Genomic DNA, 27,116 nt, shown 5'->3' with positions numbered 1-27,116 from the left:
TCGCTTCTGTAGAGTCTCCGTGGGCCAGGATGGGCTTCCCTGCGGCGGCCAGACAACCAGCAGCAAGGTCTAGGAGCGGCTGCTTCCGTTTGTGACATGGACTGGTGTCCCAAGCAGGCATGACTGACAGTGAGACTGGAGGGGTAATGCATCCTCACGTTCCACTTTTTGCTGAGACAGCATCCTGCGGTCTCCCTAAGCTAACAGCCAGGTCTGTATTCCCAGGTTGCAAAGGCCAGTGTGTGTCTGTGTGCGAAACAAAACAGCCTCTTTGCTTAGAAGACAACCCGGACTGCCCCACGTGGACAGAGATTCGGGCGCCTTGGATCGGCGTGCTCCTTATGACCCCTGTGTTTTCCTAGGTGAGAGGGAGGAACGCCAGCCCAGGTCAGTCTCTATGGAAGCAGTCACTCCGGGGACTGCCTCTAATGCTGCCAGAAAGCCACACCCCCCCATCAGGGACGCTAAGGGACTTGTCCTAAATTCCCCAATCGAGCAGCTATGGGGCTGGGAGTTGCTCAGAAAGTTTTGGGGCTTTTCCTGAGGTCCTCAAACCAAAGTTTCCCCGTGTCCACAGGCTGGTGTCTGCCTTGCGAAGCTCATGGCAGCTAAGGTTGAAGTCCCCCAGGGAGAGGCCTTACATAACAAGTTGTTTGACATCCGGTAATCGGAGAGCTCTGTCCCCACTGAGTGGGTGAGATAGGCAACTCAGAGTGGGCGTGGCCTAGAGGGCCCAAGGAGTTCGGTTTGGAAAAGGAGGTTGCTTTTGATTAGGCAGGAGCAGGCAGAGGAGTGGCCAGCGTTGGGGCTGTGGAGAGCTGAGGACACAGTCCGTTGGAGTCACATGAAGACCTGCAGGCCCGGGAGCTGCTGTCCTTCCACGATGTGGTTTTTCGCCCTGGTCTTGGGCTCCCTCGCCCCTTCCACAGCTTGGGGTGAGTCCTCCCGAAATACAAATGGAGGGGAGCACATCCACCACGTCAGGTGGTGAGGGGAGACGCGTACAGGGCAGAGGTGTGACGGCTGCAGTGCTAGCCCAGCCGCCCCGAGTCCTGGGAGACCCAGGGGTGGTGAGCCCTGGAGGCCACAGCTACGCGTGCTGCGCGCACAGGGACCCCCGCGCTCCGCACGCCTCTCCCACCAAGCCCTGTGGGAGCTCCGTTGATCTCCCCCTTGATGCTTAGCCCAGACGTGGCCAAAGCCCAGAGAGTGACTCAGCAGAATATTGCTATCGCCTCGGAGGGCATGGGTTCCAATCCCAGCTCAGCACTCACTAGCTCAGTGCGTCCTCGGGCGAGGTGCTTCACCCTCTGAGCCTGGTGTCTCCCTGTCCCAAGTGGGCGGCAACGGGGTGCCTCCCTCGTGGAGCTGCGGCGAGGACGGAACTGGCTGGGTTTTATGTAAAGAGCACAGTGCCTGGGCTGAGGGAAGCGCGACAGCAGAGCCCATCAATCAAGGGGGTGTTTTAAAGAGGAGGGTGTTAATAGAAAATGCGTGGAAGGCCAGCCGATCGGGACATCCTGTAAACTGAAGAAACTGTTACTGCCAGTTCCCAAGAGGAGGGTGGGGGGCCACACGAGGAAGCAGAGGGAGGGGGGAGGCGCTTCAGGCCAGAATCTGTTTGTGTTGCCGCCCTTCAAGGCCTGGCAGGCCCGTGGTCTTCGGGGAAAATATCCACGGAGCCGGTGGGATGTCTGGCACGCCTTTGTTCACAGGTGGGTGAGCCACCCACGCTGCCAGCTGTGTGTCTGTGTGCGGGTCTCATGTCAGGGCCCCTGCTCCCCCGTGTGGCGCCCATCCCGGCACCTGTCCCCTTGCGTGTCTCTCATCATTGCCCCCCAGCAGGGAGTCCCTACCTGTTTGAGCACTAGAGGGGGACAAAGCCAGCAAGATGCCAGAAACGGTATAACATAGCATGGTTCTGCGCCTGCAAGCTCACTTCCTGTTACGGGAATAGTTTATTGGACCCGGTCTCAAGGCTGTGAGAGCACTACTTATCCCGCATCTCCAGGGCTGTGGGAATGCTGCTCCTCTTAGTTACCCGGACACTTGGGTGAGGAACTAACTGCCTTCCCTTGCCCTGCACTGTGGAGACGGGGCAGAAGGTGTCTGCCGCCTGTGCGCATCAACGCCCAGGAAGGCACGAGTCTGCAGCCCAGGAAGTCAGGGTTTATGGCCGAGAGGGTGCCGTGTGCATAGGGACAGGTAGCTCAGGCTGAAAGGCCAGGCTCCTCTACAGCTTCCAGGGGATGGGTTCTGTAGGGAAAAACCAAATCCTTAGTCACGGTGACTAACAGAGGAAGGGCCGTGGTCTCCACTGGTTGGCTGGTGCCAGGGTAGGGGGTGACTGACCATTGTGTCTGGTCCCGATGGCCGCCTGTCCGATTTCACAGGGGTGTGTTCCGGGGGGTCCTTCTGCTGTCCTGGGTCCTCAGCTACAGCACGGCCGGGGCCAACACGCCACGTTTCGTCTGACTGGGAGCTCTGTCTCAGCAGGCAGCTGACCGAGGGGCTTGCTCCTTAGACTGCTGGTTGCAGACCAGAACCTCGTGGACCTGAGGGCCTGATGGTTAAGCAACAGAGAGAGAGGTGTGGGTGGCTGAGGGAGCTCAGTGAGGCCAGTCTGAACCAAAGGGGAGATAAATAAATAGAAGCCGGAGTAAGGAAAAGAAGGGTTCTGCGCAGTGCCACAATCTCCGGCTCCTGAACCACAGAGTGGTGGCTATCGGTGCCCTGACAGCCCAGCGCCACCTGGGTTTCAGCCTCTGTCTGGTGGGGTGCACTCTGGATGGTGGGGGCTGGAACTGAGTGTGAGCGCAGAGTCAGAAAGGAGCCAAATTAGGAGGGGAACAGCCTCTGGCTGCTGGCTACACCCTGGCGAGGCCACCGTCGCCCTCTTTAGAAACTCTGTGCTGGCTGCCTCGATTCCCTCAGTCTCCTCCTCTGTAAAATGGGTGTGTGAATGCCTGCCAAGCAGGCTCTTGGGAAGACCCAGTGACCCAGAGGCACACCTGGCCCATATGAAGTGCTCACCATATAGACGTCACCTACGCCCTGAGCGGTGACTGCCGGGGCCACTGTTGTGACATGTGTGGGTCTCCTAATCCCAACACCCACCTCGTCGCCCTTGCCAGCTGGGCTGCTGGGACTTCGTATCTCTTGGAGGTTATTACCGACGCCCTGAAGGCCAGGCTTTCATTGGGCCTGGTTCCTGCTCAGACTTCACCCTCCTTTCTTAATCTGAAGCCCTTGGTTCTCTTTCAGCCCCGCCCCTGACAAGGTGCTCTCCTCCCCGCCTCTGCCCAGGCAGCCCCCAGTCTCGTGGCAGCTCGCCCTGGGCTTGCTCTGCCCCTCCCCCTCCTCTCTCCACTTCAGTGGCTTCTCTCTTCCCTCGTCTCCGATGACACCATGGCCTTCCACGTGAGCGCCTTCACCTTCGGGTAGCTGGCTCTTCCTCCTCCCCTAGCCTCCTCCAGCCTCAAAGGGCCCACTTCCTGGGGCGCCTTCTTACCCTAATAGTTCACTGACACCGCGCCGGCCAGGTCTGAGACAGAACGAGGTGTCACGGCTCAGCTGTTGGATCTTCTGCTTTGTCTTCTGAGTCTCCCACCTGGGATCGGGGACCAAGCCCTCCTTCAAAATTCCCGATCCACATCGCTGTATTGATTCAGAAGAAAACCCTCCAAATTGTACAAAGGAATCTGTGTTCAGTGCTGAAAACTCGGAAAGCTGCCAAGACACCACCCTTCGATATCTTGATGGACAGGCTTCCGAGGAAGCGCACCTCGCTGCTCCCAATAATTAGCAGCCACAGCAAAGAACAACCCTTGTGGCCACAGTATGGGGTCGGCTACGGATAACGTGAGACTGGGACGCTGTTCTGTAACCTGCTTCCGCATGTAGTGTCTCTAGTGTCACGGGTGGACTTCTGGCAGGCCAACTCTGAATTTTTCTCTTTTGTCCTGGCCGCACACTTTGAGAGACACCGGCCTTTCGTCCGTGTCTGAGGGGCGCACTTGGGAGGATGCGAGGCTGGAAGTCATTTCTGGAGGGGGGTGCGGAAGCAAACCCAGGCCGCCGAGGGTGGGCCAGGGAGGTGCGAGGGTGGGCGCGGTCGAGCGTCTGAAAGTTCAGGAGGGTCCGTGGTGGGTACAGCCAGGGCCCACAGGGGAGCTGCTGGGAGGAGAGATCGGCTCGGTAAGGAAGAGCCGTCTGCTCCCGTGGGGCAGAGCAGCTAGGGGTCTGACCCCTATCTCCTCTCGGGGCCCCTGTTCAGAGCCACCAGAAGATCTCGAACCCCAGGCCTAGCGCCGAGGCTCTCGCAGACACTCCACAGGTCCCCTCGGCCTGCGGGGTCATTCTCTCTTCCTCGGGCAGGTCCTGCACCGTGGTGTCTCAGAGCCTGGCCTCTGCACGGTCTCATCTCCGCCCTACATCTCCGTACCCCCGGTCCGTCAGTCCTGGTCCAGCGCTCCCCTCCTGCAAGTCCCAGTGCACAGTCACCGCCCCCACAGTGCCTCCACTCCTGGAACTCCTCAGTGACACCTCCCTCAGGACACGGGCCACTTTCTCCCTTCTTCCCAGCAGTAGGGTCAAGTGTGTTTGTGGCTCATTCTTTCTCCAAGGCCCAGACTTCTGAGAAGGGGGCTGCCCCTCGTCCACCCGTTCACCCAGCGTGCAGCTCGGCGCCCGCTCCCTAGTGGATGCCTGTTTCCGCAGGCTCCTAAGTGTGGAAACCGCGTGTCTTGCCCACACACAGCAGCTCTCCTTGCTTTTGTGTTTTGCTTGGTGCCGGTACACCTCTGTTCCCAGGTGCTCCTTCGGAGGAGCCAGTGTGTGAGGAAGGGCGGCCACCTCACCTCCTTCTTACATAAGAAGAAACTGGGACCCAAGAGCAGAGGTGACTTATTCAGGGTCACGAGTGCCCAGACCCGCCTGGAATGCAGCTCAGACCTCTCACCACTGCTGCGTCCTCTTTTCTTCCCAATGTGCACAGGGCACCCGCCTTCGCCGCCCGTGGTGGACACCGTGCAGGGCAAAGTCCTGGGGACGTACGTCAGCTTAGACGGGTCCCCAGCGCCGGTGGCCGTTTTCCTGGGCGTCCCTTTCGCCAAGCCTCCTCTGGGACCCCTGAGGTTCGCCCCTCCGCAGCCTGCAGAGCCGTGGACCTTCGTGAAGAACGCCACCTCTTACCCTCCGATGTGAGTGCGGGCACCTTCTGGCGGGACGCTGGCCTCGGAGGGCCGCAGCAGGGCACCGAGGCCAGCCTCTGCGTGGTTTCCCGTCGCTCCGTATCCTTGAGATACCGTCTGTCCTTGAACACATTCCAGAGCTGCCAGGGCATTCTAGAGCCCTTTGGTCCACAAGTATTTATGGAGCACCTACTGTGTGCCTGGCACGTTCTGGGTGGCTGGGCCCCGTCAGTGAAGGAAACACACACGTGTCCTGGGGAGCCTTCCTGGGGCTTCCGTTCCAGCAGGGAGAGAGTTCAGAAAGAACGCGCAAGTTACTTATGTGATAGGTCAGAATGTAAAAAGTGCTGTGGGGAAAACAATGACAGCTGAGTGGGTGATGGGGACGAGAAGCAGGCTTCTGTTTATTCTCCTGTCTTGAACGTTGCCGTGTTTGGGGGAGCGGGGAGGGCCAGGCGGTGTCTGGGGGGAGTGCTTTGGGGTGTTGACCGGCGGGTTCTCAGTTCCCAGGTGTGTCTAGCTACCTAGTCCCAAGGGCCACTTCGTGCCTGGCCCACACTGGGGCGGGGACTCAGTCAACGTCACCAATCACAGTCTCTGCTGGCTCCTCGCAGGCTGTCATCAGGGTGAGCAGCAGCGCTCACCTGGGGTGGGTGGGCGGGGGGATGCCAGAACCCCAGCATGTCTGGGTGGCAGACCCTTCCAGAAATCACAGCCCCTGCTTGGACATGGCCGACTGGGGCCCAGAGCAGGGAGGGAGCTTGCCCAAAGTCACCCTGCACCTCGGTGGCTGAGGCAATTCTCCTGATGCCACCCTACCAGGTCCTCACCCCAATTGGTCACGGGCCCCAAATGCCTGTTGCCATTTGAGTGACTTCTCATGGTTCCCAGCAGTCTCCTGTGGCCTAGACCACCTGGGTTACCTGGCGCAGGAACATGGTTGCCCTGTACCCCCAGTGGGAGCCCAGTGGAGAGCCAGGCCGCATCCAGGGCAGCCGTGGGCTGGGTAGCCTCCTGTTCTTGACACAGCGCACCAGGGGTCCTGAGGTCCAGGAGAAAGGCCAGGCCTCCTCAGTGTGCTTGGTCCTGGGAGGCTTTAGTGAGGCCCTGGCGGGGGTGGGTGGGATTGGGGGGATTGTGGGAGGAGGCACCCAGCCCCGCCCCCCTCAGGTGGCCCCGCCCACCCCAGTGCCTTCGCCCTGGTAAGCAGCACTGTGCACAGGCCTGGAGCTCCCAGTCCCAGTCCCAGGCCCGGTCTGAGTTCAGGGGACGGCTCCGTGCTCAGCTCTGGCTGGGCCTCAGGTCGTCTCCTGCCTGCCCCCACCCCAGGTGCTCCCAAGACCCAGTGGCAGGTCAGGTGCTCTCAGAGCTCATTACCAACCGCAAGGAGAGCATCCCTCTCAAGTTTTCTGAAGACTGCCTTTACCTGAACGTTTACACTCCCGCTGACCTGACGAAGAAAAGCAGGCTGCCGGTAAGTGGCCGGTTCCAGCGCCGGCTGCCCTTCTGGTGTTGGGGGGAGGGCGAGGCAGCTCTGTCAGGGCCCAGGGCTTCCGTTACCCCTGCAGCCAGGCCGCGTGCCCCCGGGGGACGCACGTGTGCCTTGCCTCAGTGTCCCTTAGGGATCGTCATGGGCCTCTGGGGGACTTCGCTTTGCACCTGTCCCTCATAGTCAGTGCCCCCACATCCTTTCCCGCGACAGAGGGACAAGAGTGATCATAGTGGCCAGGTTCGGAATCTTGTCTCCAGAGAAGCTAAGATGCAATTTCCTTTCTCTTTTTTTAAAGCTATGGTTTTTTTTAAAGATTTCATTTATTTGTTTTAGAGAAGAGGGAAGAGAGGGAGAGAGAGGGAGGGAAACATTGATGGATGAGAGATACATTGATCAGTTGCCTCTGGCTCACCTCCAAATGGGGAACCGGGGACCTGGCCCTCAACCCAGGCACATGCCCTGTCTGGGAACTGAACCAGCGACTCTTTCATTAGCAAGCCAGCACTCAATCCACTGAGCCGCCCCAGCCAGGGCTGACACAGTGTTCAATCAAGTTAGAGCCTGAAGGAGTCTTACAGAGAAGGCAGCAACCCAACCTTCTTACACAGGTAGATGTCAAGGCCCAGAGAGGGAGAGGCGAGGCCACCTATACAGCTGGCAGGACCCTAGCAAGAGCTTCCTGGCCTCCAAACCCGTGCCCTGGGGTAGGGGCGGGGAGGGGGATGGTGATACCGAGCCTGGGTGCGGTCTTTCTCAGCGCTGGCGGACCCAGCTCTGACAGCGACCAGTGTCCCACAGTGACACAGAGGCGTGCAGGCAGATCCTAGGGGGCAATCCAGCAAGCACTCTCCTTTGTCTCCACCCCAAATCTGGGGTCTTCTTGTCGCTGGTGGCTGGGTGAATGCCCCAGGGAGTCAGCATCTCAGTGCACAGGGTCTTAGAGGTGGAGCAGGTTTCCAGCTGGAGGGTGTGGGTGGGTCGCTGGTGGCAACCCCTGGGATGGACAGGGAGGGATATGAGTCCCCAATCATATGCCAGGAACAACCCTGGCAAGATGTTCCCAGGGATGGGGGAGGGTGTCCATGAACTTGGGACTGCACGTACTTGGCTCAGAGAGGTGGGGACAAATGTTTACTCCCCACTCATTCACTCACCCACTCTTCTATTTTGTTCTCGGTGCCCCCGTATGCATACACACAGCTAGAAGTGAGTTTAGGAGAAAGGAGGAGCATTAAACCATTACCACGTAACCCCTGCCTTCGAGGGTCTCATCCCCCGGGCCGCACAGACAGCAGAGACCCAGCGTCTTCAGCAGATCCCTGCTGACCACCCTTGGCTCGGCTGCCGCTCAGGGGTGGAGGAACCCAGCCCCGCCGCCTGGAGGTGGGCAGGGACCGGAGATGCAGGAGGAGCGGGGGCCCGGGGAACCCAGCGGCAGCAGAGCCTTCACTTGCGGACACAGGCTCTGGTACTGCAGGGCCTGGGTGAAGTCCTGGTTCTGCCTTTTACTAGCGGAGAGACCGTTACCGCAAAACAGGACTCAAGGCGTACGAGGACTCAGTAATGAGCATCAGGCCTGGTCTCAGTGCCTGGCGCAGCACACGGGGCGAGTGCCCTTGCCCTGGGGAAAGGGCACTCCCCTAGAGGGGAAGCAAAGATCTTGTTCTTAAGCTAAGAGCCCTCCTACTGCACCATGTCCATTGGCTGCAGCATGCTGAGCAGCTCAACGTATGGACTCTGGAGCCAGAATGCGTGGGTTCACGTCCTGCTTCTGCCACTTATTAGCTGTGTGACCATGGACAGGTGAAGTGCCTCAGTCTCCCTGTCTGTTAAACGGGTGGGCAGTGGTGTGCGGGAGGGTTTATTGTAAAGTGCTTAGAACTTGGCCATGGGGTTCTTATGAAAAGTTCTTTTATTTTTCCACTAACAAAATAAGTACAATGTTATTCTTTTAGCCACGCTCACCTCCCTGCAAAGTGAGCTGTTTAAATGCAAGAGCCATTCAGTAGGAATTGTTGTGTCCATGCTCACCCTCAATTGTTGTTCTTAGAATTCTCTAGATTTTAAGAGCACATGTGTGAAATGACTGAAGACTTCTTGGAGGAGGTGACTTTTAGACTGTGCTGTGGAGGATGGGTGGGATTTGGGGATCCAGAGGAGGGAGAAGGAAGGGATATTAGAAAGAGATGCCATCAAGGGCACGTATGCTTCTCGAGATGGTCACTCACAGGCACGAGAGAAGTTCATCTCTCTGCACGAGAGATAACAAGTGAGGCCAAAATCCCTAGGCTGCCGGCAGAGCCCGGGGGAGAGGTCTGGGCATGAGGGTGATGGGAGTGTCAGGGAGGAGATGACACCCTTGGCCTTGGCTGCTCCCATGATGGTGTTTTTAGCGTGAAGAGCCTCAAGGGGAGGTGGTCCCAGGGCTGGAGGAGCAAGCAGGGGCCGCCAGGGTGCACTGGGCTGGGGATGGCCGGGCCCCAGCCAGGAGGGCAGGGAGGTGAGCGACGGCCTGCTCCAACTTTGCCGGGGGCTGATGCACTTTGGAGCACAGCCCACCTGTGTCACGGGTGGGAGGTAAGTGGCCAGACCATAAAAGCTCTCCAGGTCCTTCCCAGCTCTGCTGTGAATAACCAGCGTGATTGCTTCCTCCCTGTCCAGGTGATGGTGTGGATCCACGGAGGTGCTCTGCTGACAGGCGGGGCATCCACCTACGATGGGCTAGTCCTCTCTGCCCAGGAGAACGTGGTGGTGGTGACCATCCAGTACCGTCTGGGCATCTGGGGGTTCTTCAGGTAAGACACCGGGCTCTCCTTGCTGCACATCGGCCCTCAGAGGGAGGGTGCTAGGACCCAGTTCTGGTCACGTCAGCCCTTAAGGAGAGCTTTGCAGAGTCCTCTAGTTAGGCATCCAAATCCGTCCTAATGGTAGGCTCCACCTACCATTTCCCAGTCACACTGGTCCCCTTGAGTCTGAGCTTTGGCCTGTGCTGTTCCCTCTGCCTGGAAGGCCCCTGCTAGCCGACGAACTCCTATTCATCCTGTGAAGCCCAACCCGAACGTCACCTCCTCCAAAACGCTCGTCTCCTTCTCATCTGTGTTGCCACAGCCCATCGCAGGCCCCTGAAATGACAGCGGCACAGCCATTGTTGCAGCTGTCCAAACGCCGTCCATCTTGTGGGAAAGTAGGGAGGGGCAGACTCAGGGCAGGCGTCAGGGGGTGCTTGTGGCCCATGGGGCCTGCGGCTAGAGCCGGGAGGCTGCCGGAGCCCCTGACCCCAGGGACCAGCCTCCCAGGAGGGGATGGGCGTCCCTCGCCCCATCTCCTTCTGCCTTCGCCCCATGTGGGAGTCGAGGCTAGAGCCCAGAGACAGGGCGCAGGTGCCCTTAGGACACAGTTCCCGGGGGGCTTTCTAAAATGCCCGGGCCCTGGGACCTCCTGCCCTGAGATGGCGGGTGGACGGGAGCACCGGAGGTGGGTGGGTTCTCACCGGAGAGACCCACGGGGCTGGAGGAAGGTCGGCCGTGCAGGTGAGGCCGTCCCAGGGGCATCGATGTCATCGGACTCCTGGGTTCTCCCTGCCCCCAGCCCGTGTCCCCGCTCTCCATTACATGAAACCACTCCGTCGGCTCACCACGCTTCCTCCCCTCCCAGTCTCTCCTCTCCCCACACCAGCCAGGCGTCCACTCTGGCCACGCCACGCCACGCCGCTGGACTGTCCTGGCCGAGGTCACCAGGACCCACCAGCTCTCGGCCCGACCTCGGTGGCACGCACACGTGACCCCTCCCACCTCTTTGAAACGCTTCCTTCTCTTGGCCCCGGCCACCTGCTGCCTCAGGGGCCGCTCCTGCCGGGGCCCCTTCAGTGGCCCCCGCCCCTCCTCCCCGTGGTCAGGCCTCTGGTCTCCACTTGTCTCTGAGTGACCCCAGGCTGGGGGGCCCTTTCCCAGCTCCCTGCCGGTGGCCCCAGCCTCTCCTCTGAGACTCAGGTGCACACAGTTACCTGCCTCCCGGATGTCTGAAGGGCACGGCACACCCGACTTGGACAAACTTAGCACTTGACTCTCCCCACCCCCGCGGCCCTCCCCGCCTTGCTGCGCTCTCCCCTGTTTCTCACGCCCACGCCCACTTGGGCTGCACGTCCGTCCTCTTGGCTCTGCCTTTAAAATATGTTCAGAATCCAGCCACTTCTCACCTCCTCCCCCGCACCTGCCCTAATCAAAGCTCCCTGGCTCGTGTGTCGCCTGGATTACTGTCATAACCTCTTCCTTTTATACTGTGTCTGACCCACACAGTGTGACCCACCCAGTGGCCAGAGTGACCATTTAAGACCAGCAGAACCTTGTCGCCCCCGGGCTCCCCGAGTTACTGGCGGTGACGCGGAAGCCCTCACCGGGGCCCGCAGGGCCCCCTCCAGCTGCAGGCTGTACACCCCCGCTCTCGTTCACTGGACCCGGGGCCTTTGCCCCTGCTGTCCTGTCGCCCGGCATCCCCTTCTTTGCCTGTTTGCAAGCTCATGTGCTCACTCCCTCAGATCCCCGCTCAAATGCTGCCGCCTCAGCGAGGCCTTCCCTGGACACCGGGTCGGACACAGGACCCCCCTGCCCCGCCCCTGCCTGTTCCCTCACCCTGCTTTATTTTTCCTGAAAGCCTTTTAACTACCTGGTGCTAGATTCTGTACTTTTCTACTCATTTGTTCATGATCTGTAATGTGAGCTCTGTGTAGTTAGAGATTTGGCCGGTTTTCTTCTCAGACGTGCTTCCAGCCTTAGGACAGTGCCTGGCACGTAGGAGACGCTCAATAGGTAGACTCCAGGTGAACGAGCACAGAGCCCTAAGGACAGCGATGCCGCGGGAACAGGAGGCGGGTGAAAACCTCCGCATCGGGGCTCTGGAAGCCTGGACTTGCTCCCAAAGTCTTGCCCAGAGCCCCCAGCCCCACCCGTGGCCCCGAGAGCCCTGCGCCATGGCGGGCTCCCACCCGCACCGTTCTCTCTCCCACAGCACAGGGGACGAGCACAGCCGGGGGAACTGGGGCCACTTGGACCAGGTGGCCGCCCTGCGCTGGGTCCAGGAGAACATCGCCAGCTTCGGAGGGGACCCGGGCTCTGTGACCATCTTTGGGGAGTCCGCGGGAGGCGAAAGTGTCTCTGTCCTTGTAAGTGTTCCCAGCCCTGCTGTGGCTGCTGATGGGGCCCCTCGGAAACCAGGCAGTCTAGCCGTAGGCAGCTTCAGAGACAAGACCCAGGCTCCAGGCTGCCGGCTATGCACAGAATCGAATGGTGGAGAGCTAATGGCCCAGCTCTCCTTGGCCCCCAGGAAGCTTGGGGAGCAGCAGCACCCTGAGGCCATACTTACCCCAGCCCCAGCCCGCAACATTCCTCTTCTTCTGCCTTGGTGGCACTCTCTCGTTTGCCCATTAGGGCTCACCTCACTTCTCTGGGGGGTGTGGGGGCATACATTGTGAAGAAGAGGGGGTACCCATGAGAACTGGGCAGAGTGTCCTCATCTGGCTGAAAGCCAGATCTCCTCGCCAAGAGGACGGGAGCTGTGAGGACAGGCTCGGAGGTGACGTGTCCACACCCGAGGAGGAGCACAGCTGTCTCTGTCAGAGGGAGGGGGCGGGGGTGGGGGGCAGGTGAGAGGGAGGAAGGGAAGGGAAGGTGGGTAGGGGTGGGGATGGGACAGGGGACAAGGGACACAGACCAGTTGGGAGCCTGCTCGGGGGGAAGCCAGTCAGGTGGACAACCAGGTCAGGAGCGGCTGGGAGCTGCCAGGAGCCCCTCTGGCTGCCGCTTGCTTGTTTACGTAGTTACACGCCCAGGGGAGGCGTGCGGTGGTCTGTAAAGTGGGGAGAAAGGAAAAGCACAGATACGCCCAGAGAAGAAAAAGGTGTCACCCACCGCCCCATTACCCGGGACGGTCACCTTGGACATGGGGACCCTTATTCTTCCACCTTTTTCCGAGGCTCGCCCTGTCATCTGTCCGTCCATCTGTCTGTCATTTATCTACGATTTTTTGAACAAAAACTCATCTTTAACATTACAAATACAACACGAACATTTCCCAAACCATTAAGTACTCTCCCATCACTTTATTTTTTGTAGTTGCATGGTATTCCGTGGTAAGAATTGAAAATAGCTGATTCACCCAAAACCGTCCTTGGGGAGCCGGGGGCACCGCCCCACTTCCCCGTCTAGCAGCGATAGCGCTCCCGGGGACCACCGTGGGCCCCGTGGTCGTTCCGCCGGGGCGAGCGCTCAGTCCCGGGAACCGGGACTCGGGTCTGTGTCTGTGCAGAGTCGCTGGGACTCGCCGAACTGTCTCTCAGGGGCTACTGGTTGTTGCAGCCCAGGCTCACCACACGCTTCCTCCTCTGCTCCCCACTCTGTGCCCTTGGCTTTTCACTGAGTTTTTCCTGGAGAAGCTGGGCCCTGGGTCAGTCTGAGGAACAGGCCAAGACAGGCCACTCGGGGACCTACCAAGTCCCCTGAATCCAGGGGAATGGGCCGGGTCCGAGCTGGGGAAGCTCTCGGAGACCCCCTCCCCATGAGCCTAAACTCTCTCCCGCTCCCCCCTCCCCGCAGGTGTTGTCTCCCCTAGCCAAGGGCCTGTTCCACCGGGCCATCTCCGAGAGCGGTGTGGCACTCACCTGTGGCTTGGTCAGGGCAGACTCGAAGGCCGCAGCGCAGGTAGGTCCCCCACCGGACAGCCCTTGCCCCCCTGCTCTGCTCTCCGGGGGTCCTCCGGAGCCTCCATGGCTGGGGCCCAGCCACACGCTCAGAGAAGCACAGAGTGGCCGAGCAGATACTGGAGGAAACCCCTTTCCCTCTCCCCCGGCCCCTTCACTGCGGACCAAACTGGGCTGAGAGCAGCAGCAGCTTGCGGAGGTCAGCAAGTGATGGGGCAGAGCCGGGATTCAAGTTCACGACTCTGGACTCTGCATTGCCAACACAGTCACTGTTCGCTGACCCCGCTCCCCACAGTGTGTGCCCAGGTGGGGTGCTGGCCCAGAGCCACGAGTGGACTGCCCTAGGGTCTCATCTCTCTGGGGACCTGCGTTTTGGTGACGCCCCACACACAGCCTGTGGGTCTTGAGTGGTTCCCCCAGGGAGCCTTGTGACTGGGGCAGGTGTCTGGAGAATTTATTTGTCGATTTGTTTGCTCACTCAACAAACAATTTTAGTAAAGCCAGACATCCAGCAGCCCTATGAGGCTTCCCTTGTAACGCAGGAGACAGATTAAAGATTATAATAGGTAATCACACAGTTATATCAACTGCTGTGCGCAATCAGCAGAGGTACTTAATGTCATATGCTCCGTTCTGCGTGCTTAGTCCGGCAGGCAGGGGGCGCTATCGGGAAAGGTGTCCTGAAGAAAGGGATCAGCAAGTGGGGATCACAAGGGTGAGCAGCAGTTCACTCGGTGAGGGAAGCGTGTTCTAGGAAGCAGGGACAACGTGTGCAAATGTCCTGTGGCAGGAGGAAGGGTCTTGGGGGAGAGGTAGTGAGTCAGGCGGATTCAGCTGGACCAGATAGAGCAGAGGGAACTTTGAGTGAGCTGAGGCCGAGGACGCTGGCAGGAGCCGTGCTGCACAGGAGCCTGGGGTGGACTTTGTCCCTGGGATCTGACTGTTAGGAATCCGAGGGACAGAGAGCCAGGGGGCGGTGCTTTGGGGCGGGGCTCGGGCAGGGGTGGAGCTTGGTTCGGGGTGGGGCCGTGGGCGGGGCGGGTGGTGCTCTGCTGACCTGTGCCCCCTGGCGTTGGGGTTGGTGAGCATTTCAGTGGGGCTGCCAGGGTGGTTTCCTGCAGCAGTGGGGGCAACGCCAGACTTCCAGGGGCTGGTAAGCAGGAGGGAGGAAATGAAGGCACAGAGAATTCTGAGAACGGTTTTCAGAGCTCTTGATTGTGAACAACGGAAATCCACTTGACCAGGCTACAAAGTCCAGAAAGGGAGGATTTATTTAAAGACACAGTTGGCAGAGATGGGGCTGAATTTCACTGCCCAATAGGAACTAGAAATTGGGAAAATGAAAGGGACTTAAGACTTTTATTCTTCCTCTTGTTCGCTCCCTCCTTAATGTATTTCTCTCCCACCCCCTTCCCTGCCTCCCCCTCCTGAGTACTGATTCTATTTCCAGCGCTCTGCTAGGCTCTGGGGTGCCAGGGCACTCTCTCCACGCACCCCCCCCCCCGCCCGTCTTGGGGAGCCTGCCTTCCTCTCTCTATTTCAACTTCTTCTCTGGCTGCGCTTTGCAGTGCTTTCAAGGGGCCTAGTGCCAGTAAGAGGATGACCCGAGGTTTGAGCCCAGACACTGGGATTCGGGATTCCTTCTTTAGACATTCAGCTCTGAGATCAGTCCGCCCACTTTAAGAGAGACAAGGTAACTGAGGCAGAGGTTGTGGAGTTGGCGCGAGCGTGAGAACCGGGACCACACCTGCAGGGACAGAGACTCTCCTGCCGCCCCTGCTGCCTCCAGAGAGCAGAGCTGAGCTTGGGGTAGAACACTGCTGACTGGCAGCAGGGACAAGGCTCTTGAGTTCCGCCGTCGCCTGTGATCTCCGCAGCAAATCGCCGTCTTCGCCGGGTGCAAAACCACCACCTCGGCCGCCATGGTGCACTGCCTGCGCCAGAAGTCTGAGGACGAGCTCTTGGAGGTGACGCTGAAAATGGTAGGTGCCTCCAGGCCCCTGGCCACGCGAGTCCCCCTGCCCCGTGACCTTGGCCCCAGGCCCACCATCACAGCTGCCTGTTTGCCCCAGAAAACCTCCTGGAGACAGAACAGTGAATCGTCGTCTGTCAGGAGTGGGTCACCTCTCCGTCTGAGGGGGAACTTCTTTTTTCTTCTTTTTTTTTTTATGGAATGTGGCAAATGTTAGCAAGGACCAAAACTAACACGATAATCAAAAGCGTCATAATCCTCCGGCTCTGTCAAAATTTACTATTTTGCCATTCTTGTTTTCAGGGATATTTTTAAGAAATTAAACATTATCTATTCCCAGAGGTAACTACCATCCTGAATTTGGGGAATGGGGGTATTAAGAACAAAGATTTTCAGAAAGGTGGTCACAATTTATCTTGGCTAATTTAGAACTGATCAGTGGTACCCTAGTGGTGGCCCAATTTTCTAGACTTTCTGAGCTCCCGCCTCAGCTGCAATTCTAGGATAACCATGCATCCCTCCGTGCAGCCACCCACACACCCACTCCTCATCGTGTTATCTGTCTATCCACCCACAAATATATCCGATTCATCCATATCCTTTCATTGTTCTAATAGGAACCTGTCCCTAACTTGCATTTGTTTATCATCCATCATTCATGCATCACCCAGCCACCACACATCTCCACAGCATTATGCATCCCACTAGAGTGAATGAATCATCCATCAGACATATGCTGGCCATCACCCATCTATCCACTCAACCACCCAGTACCACATGCTCCAGGTACTGACCAAACCCACCCACCCACCCACCCACCAGTGTGGCGGGAGTACAGAGAAGAGGACCACCCAGTCAGCAGGGACGCGTCACAGAGAAGGTGACATCTGAGGCCGTGTGGATAGCTGTGGCATGGGTCACCGCAAGAAAGCTGCAACAGGCAGACACCCCGAGAACACTGCGCCCAGGGCCGCGGAGCCAGCGCTCCACCACCTTCCTCTGGGGCCTGCCGGGGTGGCTCGGGCGGAGAACCCGACACTTGGGGCACACAGGCAACAAAGATCGGCTTCTCTCCCAGGAAGCCTTCCCACCTGCCTCCTCTGCCTTTGTGTTCACAGAAATTTACCAGTCTTGATTTCCTTGGAGACCCCAGAGAGGTAAGGACCCTTGGTTTCTCGCTTGCTGGTTTTAAATCTCGAAGCTCCAGTTAAAGATAATACGGGAATTCTTCGCATGGACTCACGGGCATTGCTTGTGTTTGTATTGCTGAGGCCCCAGTGGGAGCGGAGCCTCGCTTGGGGAGCCCAGTCCAGAGGACCCCAGGTTGGGCTGCAGCCCCGCCCCCCTGTGACTCCCTGTCCTCCCTGCTACCAACAGTGCCCCCAGGGAGAGGGCTGGACCAGACACTCCCACCGAAGGGAGGCAGAGCCAGGGGACATGGGGTCCTCCGGAGCCTCTCTGGAGGGGCTGTGGGCAGACTGACCACATGGGCTGTGCTGTATGCAGGGTCAGCGGGATAGGGTCGGGACTCGGTCCTGAGGACGCCGTCCTCCCCCAGCCACTCAGGGAACTCCTGCAGCACCCCCCTCCGCCCCCCTCCTCCCTCCTCCCCTCCCACCTCCCAAGGGGTTGCCAGGTTCCAGTAGCCTGACCTCTGCTCCATCTTACTCCTTTCTCCTTGGGGACAGGAGCACTTCCCTTAGAAGACGTTGTCTGGAGGCGTAAATGACACTTACTCAGTCCCTCAGCAAAGGTTTCACTGGTGCTCACTGGTGTGCCAGGACCGGAGTTTTGAGCAGGGGACATGCCCTCTGGGAGGGAGGGGAGGGCACACGACTCCAAACACTGGGCAGGGTGTCTGTGGGTGGTTCGAGATGCGGAGAAAAAGAGCGTGGGAAATAGGGAGAGCGTTTGCCAGCGATTTAAGTTCACGTAGCCAGGCCTGGGAATGACTCAGGGAGAAGGGGCCGGGGGAGCTGGAGGAGGGCAGGGAAAAGCGGAGGCAGAGGGAACAGCCGCTGCAAAGGCCCTGCGGCAGGAGGCCAGTGTGGCTGGAGGGGAGGCAGCGAGGGGAGGGAGCGGGCTGAGGCTAAAGGGCAGGGAAGCTGGGGGGTGGTCGCTCACAGGGCTCCGACTCTGATTCCAAGGGAGGTGGGGCATCTTGGGGGGGTTTGGAACAGAGGGGTGACGTGGCCTTCAATTTAACAAAGGGGCTCTCTGACTGCTAAGTGGAAGCGGACAGTAAGGACAGGACAGGGAGGACACAGGGACACCAGCCGGGAGGTCCCCGTGCCGCCCAGATCAGACGGGCCCTGGTGGTATCTCCTGGACTTGGACCCCCTTCCCCTCTGCTCCCCCTCCCACCTCCCCGCTGCTGTGCCTCCCGCAGCAGCCGGGGGACCCGCGGGGTCTGGGTACCCACCCCTTCTTTGCCGCGAGGAGGGAGTGAAAGCGTCTCGGCGGGCTTACTCCTTAGGCAGGAATGGGCGCGCCTGCTGTGGGCCAGCCCTCGTGGGAAACGGCCGCCTCCCCGACTTCTCCCTGGCCTGTGCCCCCCGGCAGCCCTCCAGGCCCAGGACTCTGGGGCTGGAGGTCCCTTTGCCCCTGCAGTTCCCGCTGTTTGCAGATGCCCGCCCCATTTCTTCTTCCACCTGCCCCAGAGGTCCGGCTTCCGCCGGTCTGCCCGTGTCTTCCTTCCAGAAAGCACTGTTCCACTCACCGGCTCCCGCAGCGCCTCAGGGGGGCAGCGGCGGCCCCCACGTCCTTCTCCATCGCCCCTTCTTACTTGCCTTGGACTGAGACCGGGCCCGTGTCCTCCTGGGTCAGGCACGTGTGGCAGAACCTCGGCAGGCTGCCAGCACTGGCCCTCGTCATGGGCCCTTGAGCAACAGACCTGGTCCTGGGGGCCGCCGGGGCCCAAGTGCTGGGGCCTGTGCATGCCCGCCTGCCGGCAGGCAGCAAAGCAGGACACACAGGGCCGCTGTTCTTGTGCGGGGCCCATCAGGACCCTGCCTGTGAGCGTGTGCGCTGCTGATCCAGCCCTTCCCGTGTCCCAAGAACCGAGCTGAGCCCTTCGTGCCTGTGCAGTCACTTAACCCTGCAACCCACCTCACAGATGAGGCACACTGAGGCACCCGCAGGTGCAAGCACGTTCCCAAGTTACCAGTAGGCAGCGGCAGAGCCAGGTTTCCAGGCCAGGTTTGTGAGCAGAGGCGAGCAGGCAGCGACCCCCTATCCCGTCCGGGAGCGGCGGCGGGGCTGGCCGACTCGGAGCCCCCGGCGGCTGTGTGGAATGAACCCACTAGAATAATGGGGGCTGGCAGTGGGGAGGGCTGCATACAGGTGCACATACACTTCCGATGCAAATGTGTACGTAACATATATGTTCATAATTTATGCAAACTTGTGTAACTTACATAACATACAAATATTAACATTTTATACATTTCAGTTTGAGAGGGATTGCCCCATCACCTGCCCACAGCAGTCCCTCACCAGTTCTGCCCTCTGGGGTCCCAGGTTCACCCCCTTCTTAGGACCTGGAGCTCTGTGGCCGCTGCCCGCAGCGCACAGGGGTGCGGTGCTCAGACGGGCCGAGAGGAGGACCCGGACACGGGGTGGCCCAGACAGGGGCCGTGCGGACACTCCTCTGTCCTCTTCCCCAGAGCTACCCCTTCCTGCCCACGGTGGTGGACGGCGTGCTGCTGCCCAAGATGCCCGAGGAGCTTCTGGCCCAGAAGCTGTTCAACCGCGTCCCGTACATAGTTGGGTTCAACCAGCAGGAGTGTGGCTGGATCCTTCCGATGGTGAGCGCACCTGGGCCCCTCCCACCCCTCCGCACCCATCATGACCTCGGGGCTCGGGACCTCCTCCTTCTCCAGACCCCGCCTGGGTCCCGGGCAGCTGTCTCCTTCCCACAGGTTGACATTTCCATGGAAACCTCGGGGTGGCCCAGCTGGCTCCTGGGTGGTGAAGTCTTGGGGACCCCTCTCCCAAACTCTCCGATTGTCCCCAATCCAAGAACCCTGATGTGTAGGTGCTGGGAGGGCCTTTGGAGAGACTTACTGTGCAGATCAGGAAACCGAGGCCGGGGGGTGGGGGCGGTTGGGGCGGGTGGAGCTTGGGAGTAAGGGGAGTGAGGCCCGGGGCCTCGCAACCTCTGCCCCAGACTTCCCAGGGTCTGCACCAACCCCCACGTGCGCTCTCGGTCACCTGGGAAGATTCAGGGGAGCTGGCTTCCCCTCGTGGTGAAGCTGACTCCCGAGAGTCAAGAAGGACTTGCCCTCCCGTCCACATAAAGCCGGACACTAGTCACACCCCGGCCTCAGGGAGAACACCCGCGCGAACTCCACCCAGACCGTGAAACAACAGGCGGAGCCACTTCAAGGCTGGACGTGCAGGGGTCGTCTCTGTGACCCGGCCGCCTGGGTTTGCTGGGTGGCCCTTACCTCCTGGGCGCGGGTCAGGAGGCTGCGACGTGCAGGTGGCGGCCAGGCGGGCGCCCACCGACGTCAGGCGGTTCTCCGCCCACAGGGACCGGGGCAGAGGGCACGACTCATCCCCGGAGTGTCTGCCCTGCAGACAGGAGGCTCCCCCGTCCCCGAGCAAACAGTCTGGGTGGCAGATTTACACCTGCAAGGGCAGAGCGGGGTTCACGACTGCAATCAGCTCCTAGAGGGGTGGCAGGGACCTCTGTGCCTGTCATGGGGCTCTCGCTGGACGAACAGTAGATTCTCCTGGCAGCAGAGAGCCGTCCCGGGGGCCCAGCCGCAGCCTCCTGGAGCCGTGTGGGGTTTGGCCAGGGGTCTCAGCGGGGAGGAGGTTCGCGTGGGTCCTCGCGAGCAGAGTTCTCCTGCAGTGCTCGCCTGAGAAAGGTTCCAGAGGTTACACTGAGGGACCAAAGCCGCGCCGGCAGGACCTGGAGCTTCCTGGAACATCAGGGGCCGGCGGAGTGTTTGTGGGGCCTCTGCCCGTGGAGACGTGCCAAGTCCTCCAGCCTGCGTTGGTTTGGTTGGTCGGTCAGTTAGTTCGGTTCTTCCTGTTGACCCCAGCGGTTCACAGAGGCCTCACCATTGTTTTAACAGATGATGGGTTTCCCGATCTCTGAAGGCAGGCTGGACCAGGAGACGGCCACGTCGCTCCTGTGGCAGTCCTATTCCGTGACTGTAAGTGTCCAGGGCACCCTGGGAACTGGCTGGGACCCCAGGCGGGCGGGGGGCTGATCGCCCCCATCACTGAGCCGTGGAGTGGCAGAGAGAAGACTGGGGCCCGAGGGCTGCCCCCTGCCGCTGGGGCAGGCGATGGGCGGGCGCGGCCTGAACACAAGGACATGAGCCTTCCTTGCTGGCTGCAGGGGCCGAGCCACTTGCCGGGAAGTGGTGGTCACTTTCACTGTGGACCCCCTTCAGGGCATCTCTGAGGAGCTGACTCCGGTGGCCACAGAGAAGTATTTAGGAGGGACAGACGACCCCGTCAGAAAGAAAGACCTGTTCTTGGATTTGTTGGGAGACGTGCTATTTGTTGTCCCGGCTGTGACTGTGGCCCGTCACAACAGAGGTGAGTCCCAGGGAAGGGACCCCAGCCCCAGCCCTTCGCTGTGTGTCCTGCTCCTCCCCCGCCCGGGCCCCCCCCCCAGACACAGATGTGCGAACTGCTGAAGGTCGGCCCTGGGGGGCAGGGCACTGTCCTAGCTCGGTTTCTGCCTGAAGCAGACTTGGAGAAAAGGCCCCAGATTCAACCAGTGTGTTTGCAGGGGCCCCCGAAACCACCAGTGGAGGAGCAGAGTGGTGAGGTGGGCGGAGGGGGGCCGTTGCCCTGCACGCTGAAGCCAGTGCCCACCGTGGACCCCTGGAGCATGGCGCCCTGGGGATCCAGCAGGGGGCAGGTCTCAGGGCTGCCCTGGTGACCAGCGGCCTGAGTCCTCGGTTCAGGGCTGCTCCCGGGTCCTCAAGAGTGGTCTCTGCTGGCCAAAGACCCCAGGCAGAGGGCTGCAGCCTCGGCGGGTGAAGCAGGCTGGCCTGCCCAGACACAGGGCCTGGGGTCCCACTGACAGCCTCTGTGCCCGGGGCTCCCCACCCGGAGTCTAGGGGTCTGTGGGGCCAGAGGGCTAGTCTTGGAAGATGTGTCTTGCAAGGTCTCCAAGGTCAGAGCCGAGTGTGAACCGGGTCATTGACCAGTCGAGCTGGCGAAAGAGGGAGACCGAGCATGGGACCAGGAGCGTTGTCTGGGACCCAGCAAGGCAGAAGGGGTGAGCAGCGGCAGGTGTGGGGCATCAGGTGGTCCAGGGAATGCCCATGTCCAGGGCTGGCTTTAGCGAGGGACCTTCCCACAGCCACCCTGGGCTGTGTGGGCGGGGCCTGAAGGCTAGGATGGATGAGCTCAGCTGCAGAGGAGGTGACCTTCGGGGTCCATCCTCTTCCAGGAGGCCCGCCCCGCCCAGCGCCACGTCTGCAAGCCCCCAAACGGTGCTGCGGCCCCTGCTTCTCTCTCTCCCGGTGCCGGGGGCTCCCACCTCCGTACGAGTGGTAGAAAGGAGCCGTGCTTCCAAGCACTGGGCGCAGTGACCTACGCCCTGGCTACTGCCTCCTCCTCCCCAGGGTCCTGAGGAAGGGGCGAATCTGTTCTCTCATGAACTGGCCTTGCCTCCCCTTCTGGGTCGAATGGCCGTGTCCCCTTCCGCACCATTTGCTGGGCCCGGCCTGGACCTGTGCGCCGTTCGTCTGGTCTCTCTTGACTGTAAGTTTAGGGGGAGGTGTTGGCCAGGACTACACAGGCTTGGAGCAGTGTTACGCTTTCATTTTGTATTTGTCTCATCCTCTTTTCTGAATTTAAAATCGGTACCTTTCCGTTGTAAAAAGTTTTGAAAACACGGGAGCATAGAAAGCAGAGACTAGACAGCACTCATAATTCCTTCCCCTGCAAGTATCTGCTGTAGATTTTCAGTATTTTCTTCCACAGCCTTTTCACGTCTTACCTGTCACTTGAACATTAATTTCATGTTGTGTGTGCTCCTAGAAGGCCGGGTTGCAGGCACTTCCTCAGTGAGAATAAAAGTGACGAAAACCTCCATTTTTCATGGATTACAATTTAGTGTTTCTGCCTCGGATACTTAGGCTGCTTGCTTTTATTTTGATGCTACAAAACAAACAAACAAACAAGAACAACCTTTGCCGAACGTGCATAAACCTCTCTCCGGGTCCCTGCTGCCCTCCGAGGACCGGTTTTCAGTGACTCGGTGAACCGACCTGGGCCACAGGTAGTGATGCTGGTCCCCAGCGTGTCAGACAGGAATGTCTTAAGTCTCTCACGTGACCCGCCAGGGGTAAAACAATGAGAAGAGTGGTGCCCATTTTATAATCCCCTTCGCACCCCCGGAAAGAACACCGCGGCATCACGATGTGTGGGTTCTGGTTCCTGCCTCTCCCCTGCCCTCTGCTCCTCTTCCTGTTCCCAGCTGTCCCCCGGCGCGGCACCGGCTTCCCCATAGGACTCGTACTGGGGTGGCCAAAAATAAGTTCTTTCATTCACAAAAGTTCTTTCCTTTATGGTTGGGTCCTGGGTTCCTTTTTTTTTTTTTTTTTTACAAGATTTTATTTATTTTCAGAGAGAGGGGAAGGAAGGGAGGAAGAGGGAGAGAAACATCCATCGGTTGCCTCTTGCACGCCCCCTACTGGGGACCTGGCCCCGAACCCAGGCACGTGCCCTGACTGGGAATCGAACTGACCACCTTTTGGTTCGCAGGCTGGTGCCCAGTCCACAGAACCAGGGACTGAGCTCCTTCCTAAAACTGCTGAGTGGCAGAGGCAAGGTTAAACTTGACCCTGAGGAAGCTGTTTAACAAGGAGATTATGGGACCAAGAAGGATTGCTTCTTCCAGACGACACTTCTTGCTACACTGAGGGGGCAATGATGAGGACAAGGGAGGCAATTAAGTAAATGATTCTACCCCCTCCAGCTGGGATCCAGGATAATTTTGTGGATGGATATTGAGTGCTCTAAGAAATGATTATAGTCATTACAAGATTACATATCCAGTATCATCCCAACTGGATTTCAATAGAGGAGATGCGTGCTCAAACGCTAACAGTGGTCTCTCTGAGTGGTGGGATAAGTGATTTTTTGGTTCATTTTCCTTTTCTCAGCATTTTCCAAGTTTTTACTGTCCCCAAGGGGTACCCTGGGGCTGCAGGCATACCTCAAAGGAAGGAAAGGCCGTCTGTTGTCAGTGAGGCACTGTGACCTGTGCGTGTGCGGATGCTCTTGTGTGAACACATGGGAAGGCGGAGGGGTTCGTGTGGGTGGGCTCAATGCTCCTGTGAGGACAGTTATTACAAATGGATTTCCCCAAGGTTTCAACATTCGTTCATTCACTCATTAAGTCGTTCATTCATTCAACTAGCACCTGCCTCAAATATGTCCCGCCTGCACCCACTGTGCAGCCTTAATCAACTCACGGACCTCTCCAGAAACTCCGCTCTGTGTTGCGCTGAGACTTCGTGAGCGGGGGCACCGTCCATACTCAGCCGGGACTCACAATAGATGGCTGCCCCGTTAACGTGCTCGTTCCGTGCTCAGGAGCCAGTGACCCCGAGCGCACACAGACCCCGGAGACCTTGGGACCCGCCGGGAGTGCGCCTGGCGAGGTGACCTGCCCATCGACCCTGTCTCCCCAGATGCCGGAGCCCCCACCTACATGTACGAGTTCCAGCACCGCCCAAGCTTCTCGTCCAGCATGAAGCCCAAGACAGTGACCGCAGACCACGGGGATGAGATCTTCTCCGTCTTCGGGGCCCCGTTTTTAAAAGGTGATGGCCATACACGATTGGAGTAGGACCGGGGGCCGAGGCGTGGCTCGTGGCCCTGGGCAAGTTGCTCCTTCCCTCCAGGCCTCAGTTTCCCAAATGCCCCATAACGGGCTGAACCCCAAAGGTCCCACCTTTCTCCTGCTCTGACATGTGTGATGGAGCGTGTGCATGCGTGTGCCCTTATTCTTGGTCACTCTGAGACTCCAGACTTGGGTGTCAGTGAGACGGGGCCCTGCTCAAGGGCTGGAAGGTCACCTGTCACTTGCCACCCGCAGGAGGACAGCAGAACGAGAGTGAGAGTGGGGCTGGGATTGGTGTTACCCACGCACCAGGGCTCACGTCTGTGTCCCGTCTGCCCGCCCAGCCAGCTCTCTGTCATCCAAAACTCACATTTTTAAAAAGTTAATATACAGGGTCCGGCAGGAGTAACGCCTACCAGAGTGTGGTTGGCAGGGTAATAATATGGGTGTCATCATTTATAGTTTTAATTTGAACATTTCACCTAAAATGTCACGTGGTGTGCTTGGGTGTGATATTGTTCTGTTCCAAGGTTGCACGCCTGTGATTTTGTCTTAAACAATTGTACAATAAAACAGGGGCGTTATTCATGCCGCACCCGGATTTAGGAATATGAGATGTTAAACACGACCTTTCACAGGCGCCTCCCACGCCTTATCCACCAGCAGTTGCAGGCGACTTGTGTGTGACCCACCTCAAGGGTGCTGGGACACGCCAGGGCCATGCCCTGAGTGGATCACTCTGTAAGGTCATTGTTACTTTTTAGGTCCCATGACAGTGTGGGTGGTGACAGGGGTTGAGGACACACCCAGGGAAGGACAATCCTGGGAGGAGGTAGGCGGCGGAAACCCTGGGGTGTGGCACGGCGACCCGGAGGAGGGCAGGGCAGGCGGGCGCGGAACCAAGCCGCTGGCCTGTGCGAGGGCTGCAGCCCTTGGCCTCCAGCTGGAGGTGTGCAACAGTTACCCGGGCCTTCTTTATTTTTTTTAATATATTTTATTGGTTATGCTATTACAGTTGTCCCATTTCCCCCCTTCTCTCCTCTCCACCCTGCACACCCTCTCCCACCCACATTCCCCTCTTCAGTTCATGTCCATGCGTCATAAGTCCTTTGGCTTCTACATTTCCCATACTATTCCTGCCCTCCCCCTGTCTATTTTCTACCTACCATCCATGCTACTTTTCCTCCGTACCTTTTCCCCCGTCTCCTCCTCCCACTGCCCTGTTGCTAACCCTCCTTGTGATCTCCATTTCTGTGGGTCTGTTCCTGTTCTAGCTGTTTGCTTAGTTTCCTTTGATTCTGTTTTAGGTGTGGTTGTTAATGATTGTGAGTTTGCTATCATTTTCCTATACATGCTTTTTTAATCTTCTTTTCTTATCTTCTTTCTTAGGTAAGTCCCTTTGACATTTCGTAAAACAAGGGCTGGGCGATGATAAACCCCTCTGACTTGACCTTATCTGGGAAGCACTGTATCTGCCCTTCCATTCCAAATGAGAGCTTTGCTGGGCAGAGCAATCTTGGGTGTGCAGCTTTTGGCCCAGCGGGTCTGCAGGAAGGGCTCAGACCCTGGACTGTGAACAAGCCCGTGAGTGGCGTGGCTGCGGTTGGCCCACGAACCCTCTTTGGGTGACGAAGCCTTTCCTCCTCCTTCCTCCAGAGGGGGCCTCGGCGGAGGAGGTCCAGCTCAGCAGGATGGTGATGAGATTCTGGGCCAACTTCGCCCGGGATGGGTGAGCAAAAACGGGGCAGGGCTGGGGCGGGCCAGGGCGCGTGTGGTGGGAGGGCGAGCTCCCAGCACTGGCTGGTGGTCCAGCTCCTGGCAGAGACCTCTGACATGAGAGCTGGCCGCAAAGGGCCAGGCTGCCCAGGAGATGGCTCCCCTGAGCCTTCTGGGGGAGATGAACCCTGGGGGGTGGGGGGCCCAGCAAACCTCTGAGAGGAGCTTGGGGCGTTTCTGTTTGACCTTTTCTGTCCCAGGAACCCCAACGGGGAGGGGCTGCCCCACTGGCCTGAGTATGACCAGAGTGAAGGGTACCTGCAGATTGGCGTCGTCACCCGGGCGGCCCACAAGCCGAAAGATGAGAAAGTGGCTTTCTGGACCGAGCTCTTTGCCAAGGACGCAGCCAAGAAGCCACCCAAGACAGACCACGTGGAGCTGTGAGCGGGAGGCCCCGCCGCCGGCCTCAGAGACCTGGGGGACTGAGGCTAAGTCTGCCGGAAGGCGTCCGTGGGCCCCAGAGGTGGCGTACTGTCTGGTGGGAGTGGGCAGGGGCCACGGAGGGGGGGCTTCTGTACCCGAGGCTTCAACTTTGGAAAGAACGTTCTTTCCGTGACCAAGTCAGTGTGTGCGTCTTGAGCTGGAGACTAACTTGTCCTCGGGGGGCGGGGGGGCGGCGCCACGGGCAGGAAGTGCCTCTGGTGGGTGGTCGGCACCCGCACACTGCCATTCCTCAAGGGCGTCTCTTCCCGGCCCCGCGGCCCTGCCTCACGGAGGAAGCCCTCCTGCAGGCAGAGAGCCTCAGGTGCCCGTGGAGGGATGGCACCGGTCCGTGTGGGAGCCGTGAGCCTGTCGGGGACAGGAGCCGAGGGTTGGCAGTGTCCCCCTAGGGATGCAGGCTGGAAGGGCACCAGGGACGGGCACAGGGACCACAGGACCTGGCTCCGAGTCACCCTGAAGTTACTGTCCCAAGTGCCGGAGCCAACCTGGGGCCCCCTCTCCCCTAGGATGGGGGTTTCTCTTTCGTATCGCCAGGCCACCCCCGACGGACCCCTCCGTGCAGGAGAGCTGCTGACCTGTGGCCACGCTCTCTGCCGCCTGCCCCTCGCATCCGCCCACAGCTGCTCCTCACCACCCCAGCTGCAGGGCATGAAACCAGCTGGTTCAAACGCACGTCTCCCCTCATTCTGGCAGCCCTGAGAGGCCGAAACTTGAGCAGAGGGGTGGGC

At 59.3% G+C, this 27,116-nt stretch overlaps 1 protein-coding gene across 1 annotated transcript; it reads left to right on the top strand.

The window, feature by feature from the left end:
- The first annotated feature begins 766 nt into the window (after nucleotides 1–766).
- On the top strand, nucleotides 767–26,507 carry LOC114488180 (liver carboxylesterase 1-like). The gene is made up of 14 exons (XM_028501847.2): nucleotides 767–935; nucleotides 4,997–5,201; nucleotides 6,522–6,666; nucleotides 9,346–9,479; nucleotides 11,689–11,842; nucleotides 13,272–13,376; nucleotides 15,253–15,357; nucleotides 16,466–16,504; nucleotides 19,013–19,153; nucleotides 20,432–20,512; nucleotides 20,756–20,903; nucleotides 24,020–24,151; nucleotides 25,828–25,900; nucleotides 26,148–26,507. The coding sequence occupies exons 1-14, from the start codon at nucleotides 845–847 to the stop codon at nucleotides 26,329–26,331; spliced, it is 1,737 nt and encodes a 578-aa protein (XP_028357648.1). The 5' UTR covers nucleotides 767–844; the 3' UTR covers nucleotides 26,332–26,507.
- Nucleotides 26,508–27,116: the final 609 nt, after the last annotated feature.

This window comes from Phyllostomus discolor, chromosome 12 (assembly GCF_004126475.2).
Source record: "Phyllostomus discolor isolate MPI-MPIP mPhyDis1 chromosome 12, mPhyDis1.pri.v3, whole genome shotgun sequence".
NCBI classification, from domain to species: Eukaryota; Metazoa; Chordata; class Mammalia; order Chiroptera; family Phyllostomidae; genus Phyllostomus; species Phyllostomus discolor.
This window is presented reverse-complemented; position numbering and strand designations above follow the sequence as displayed.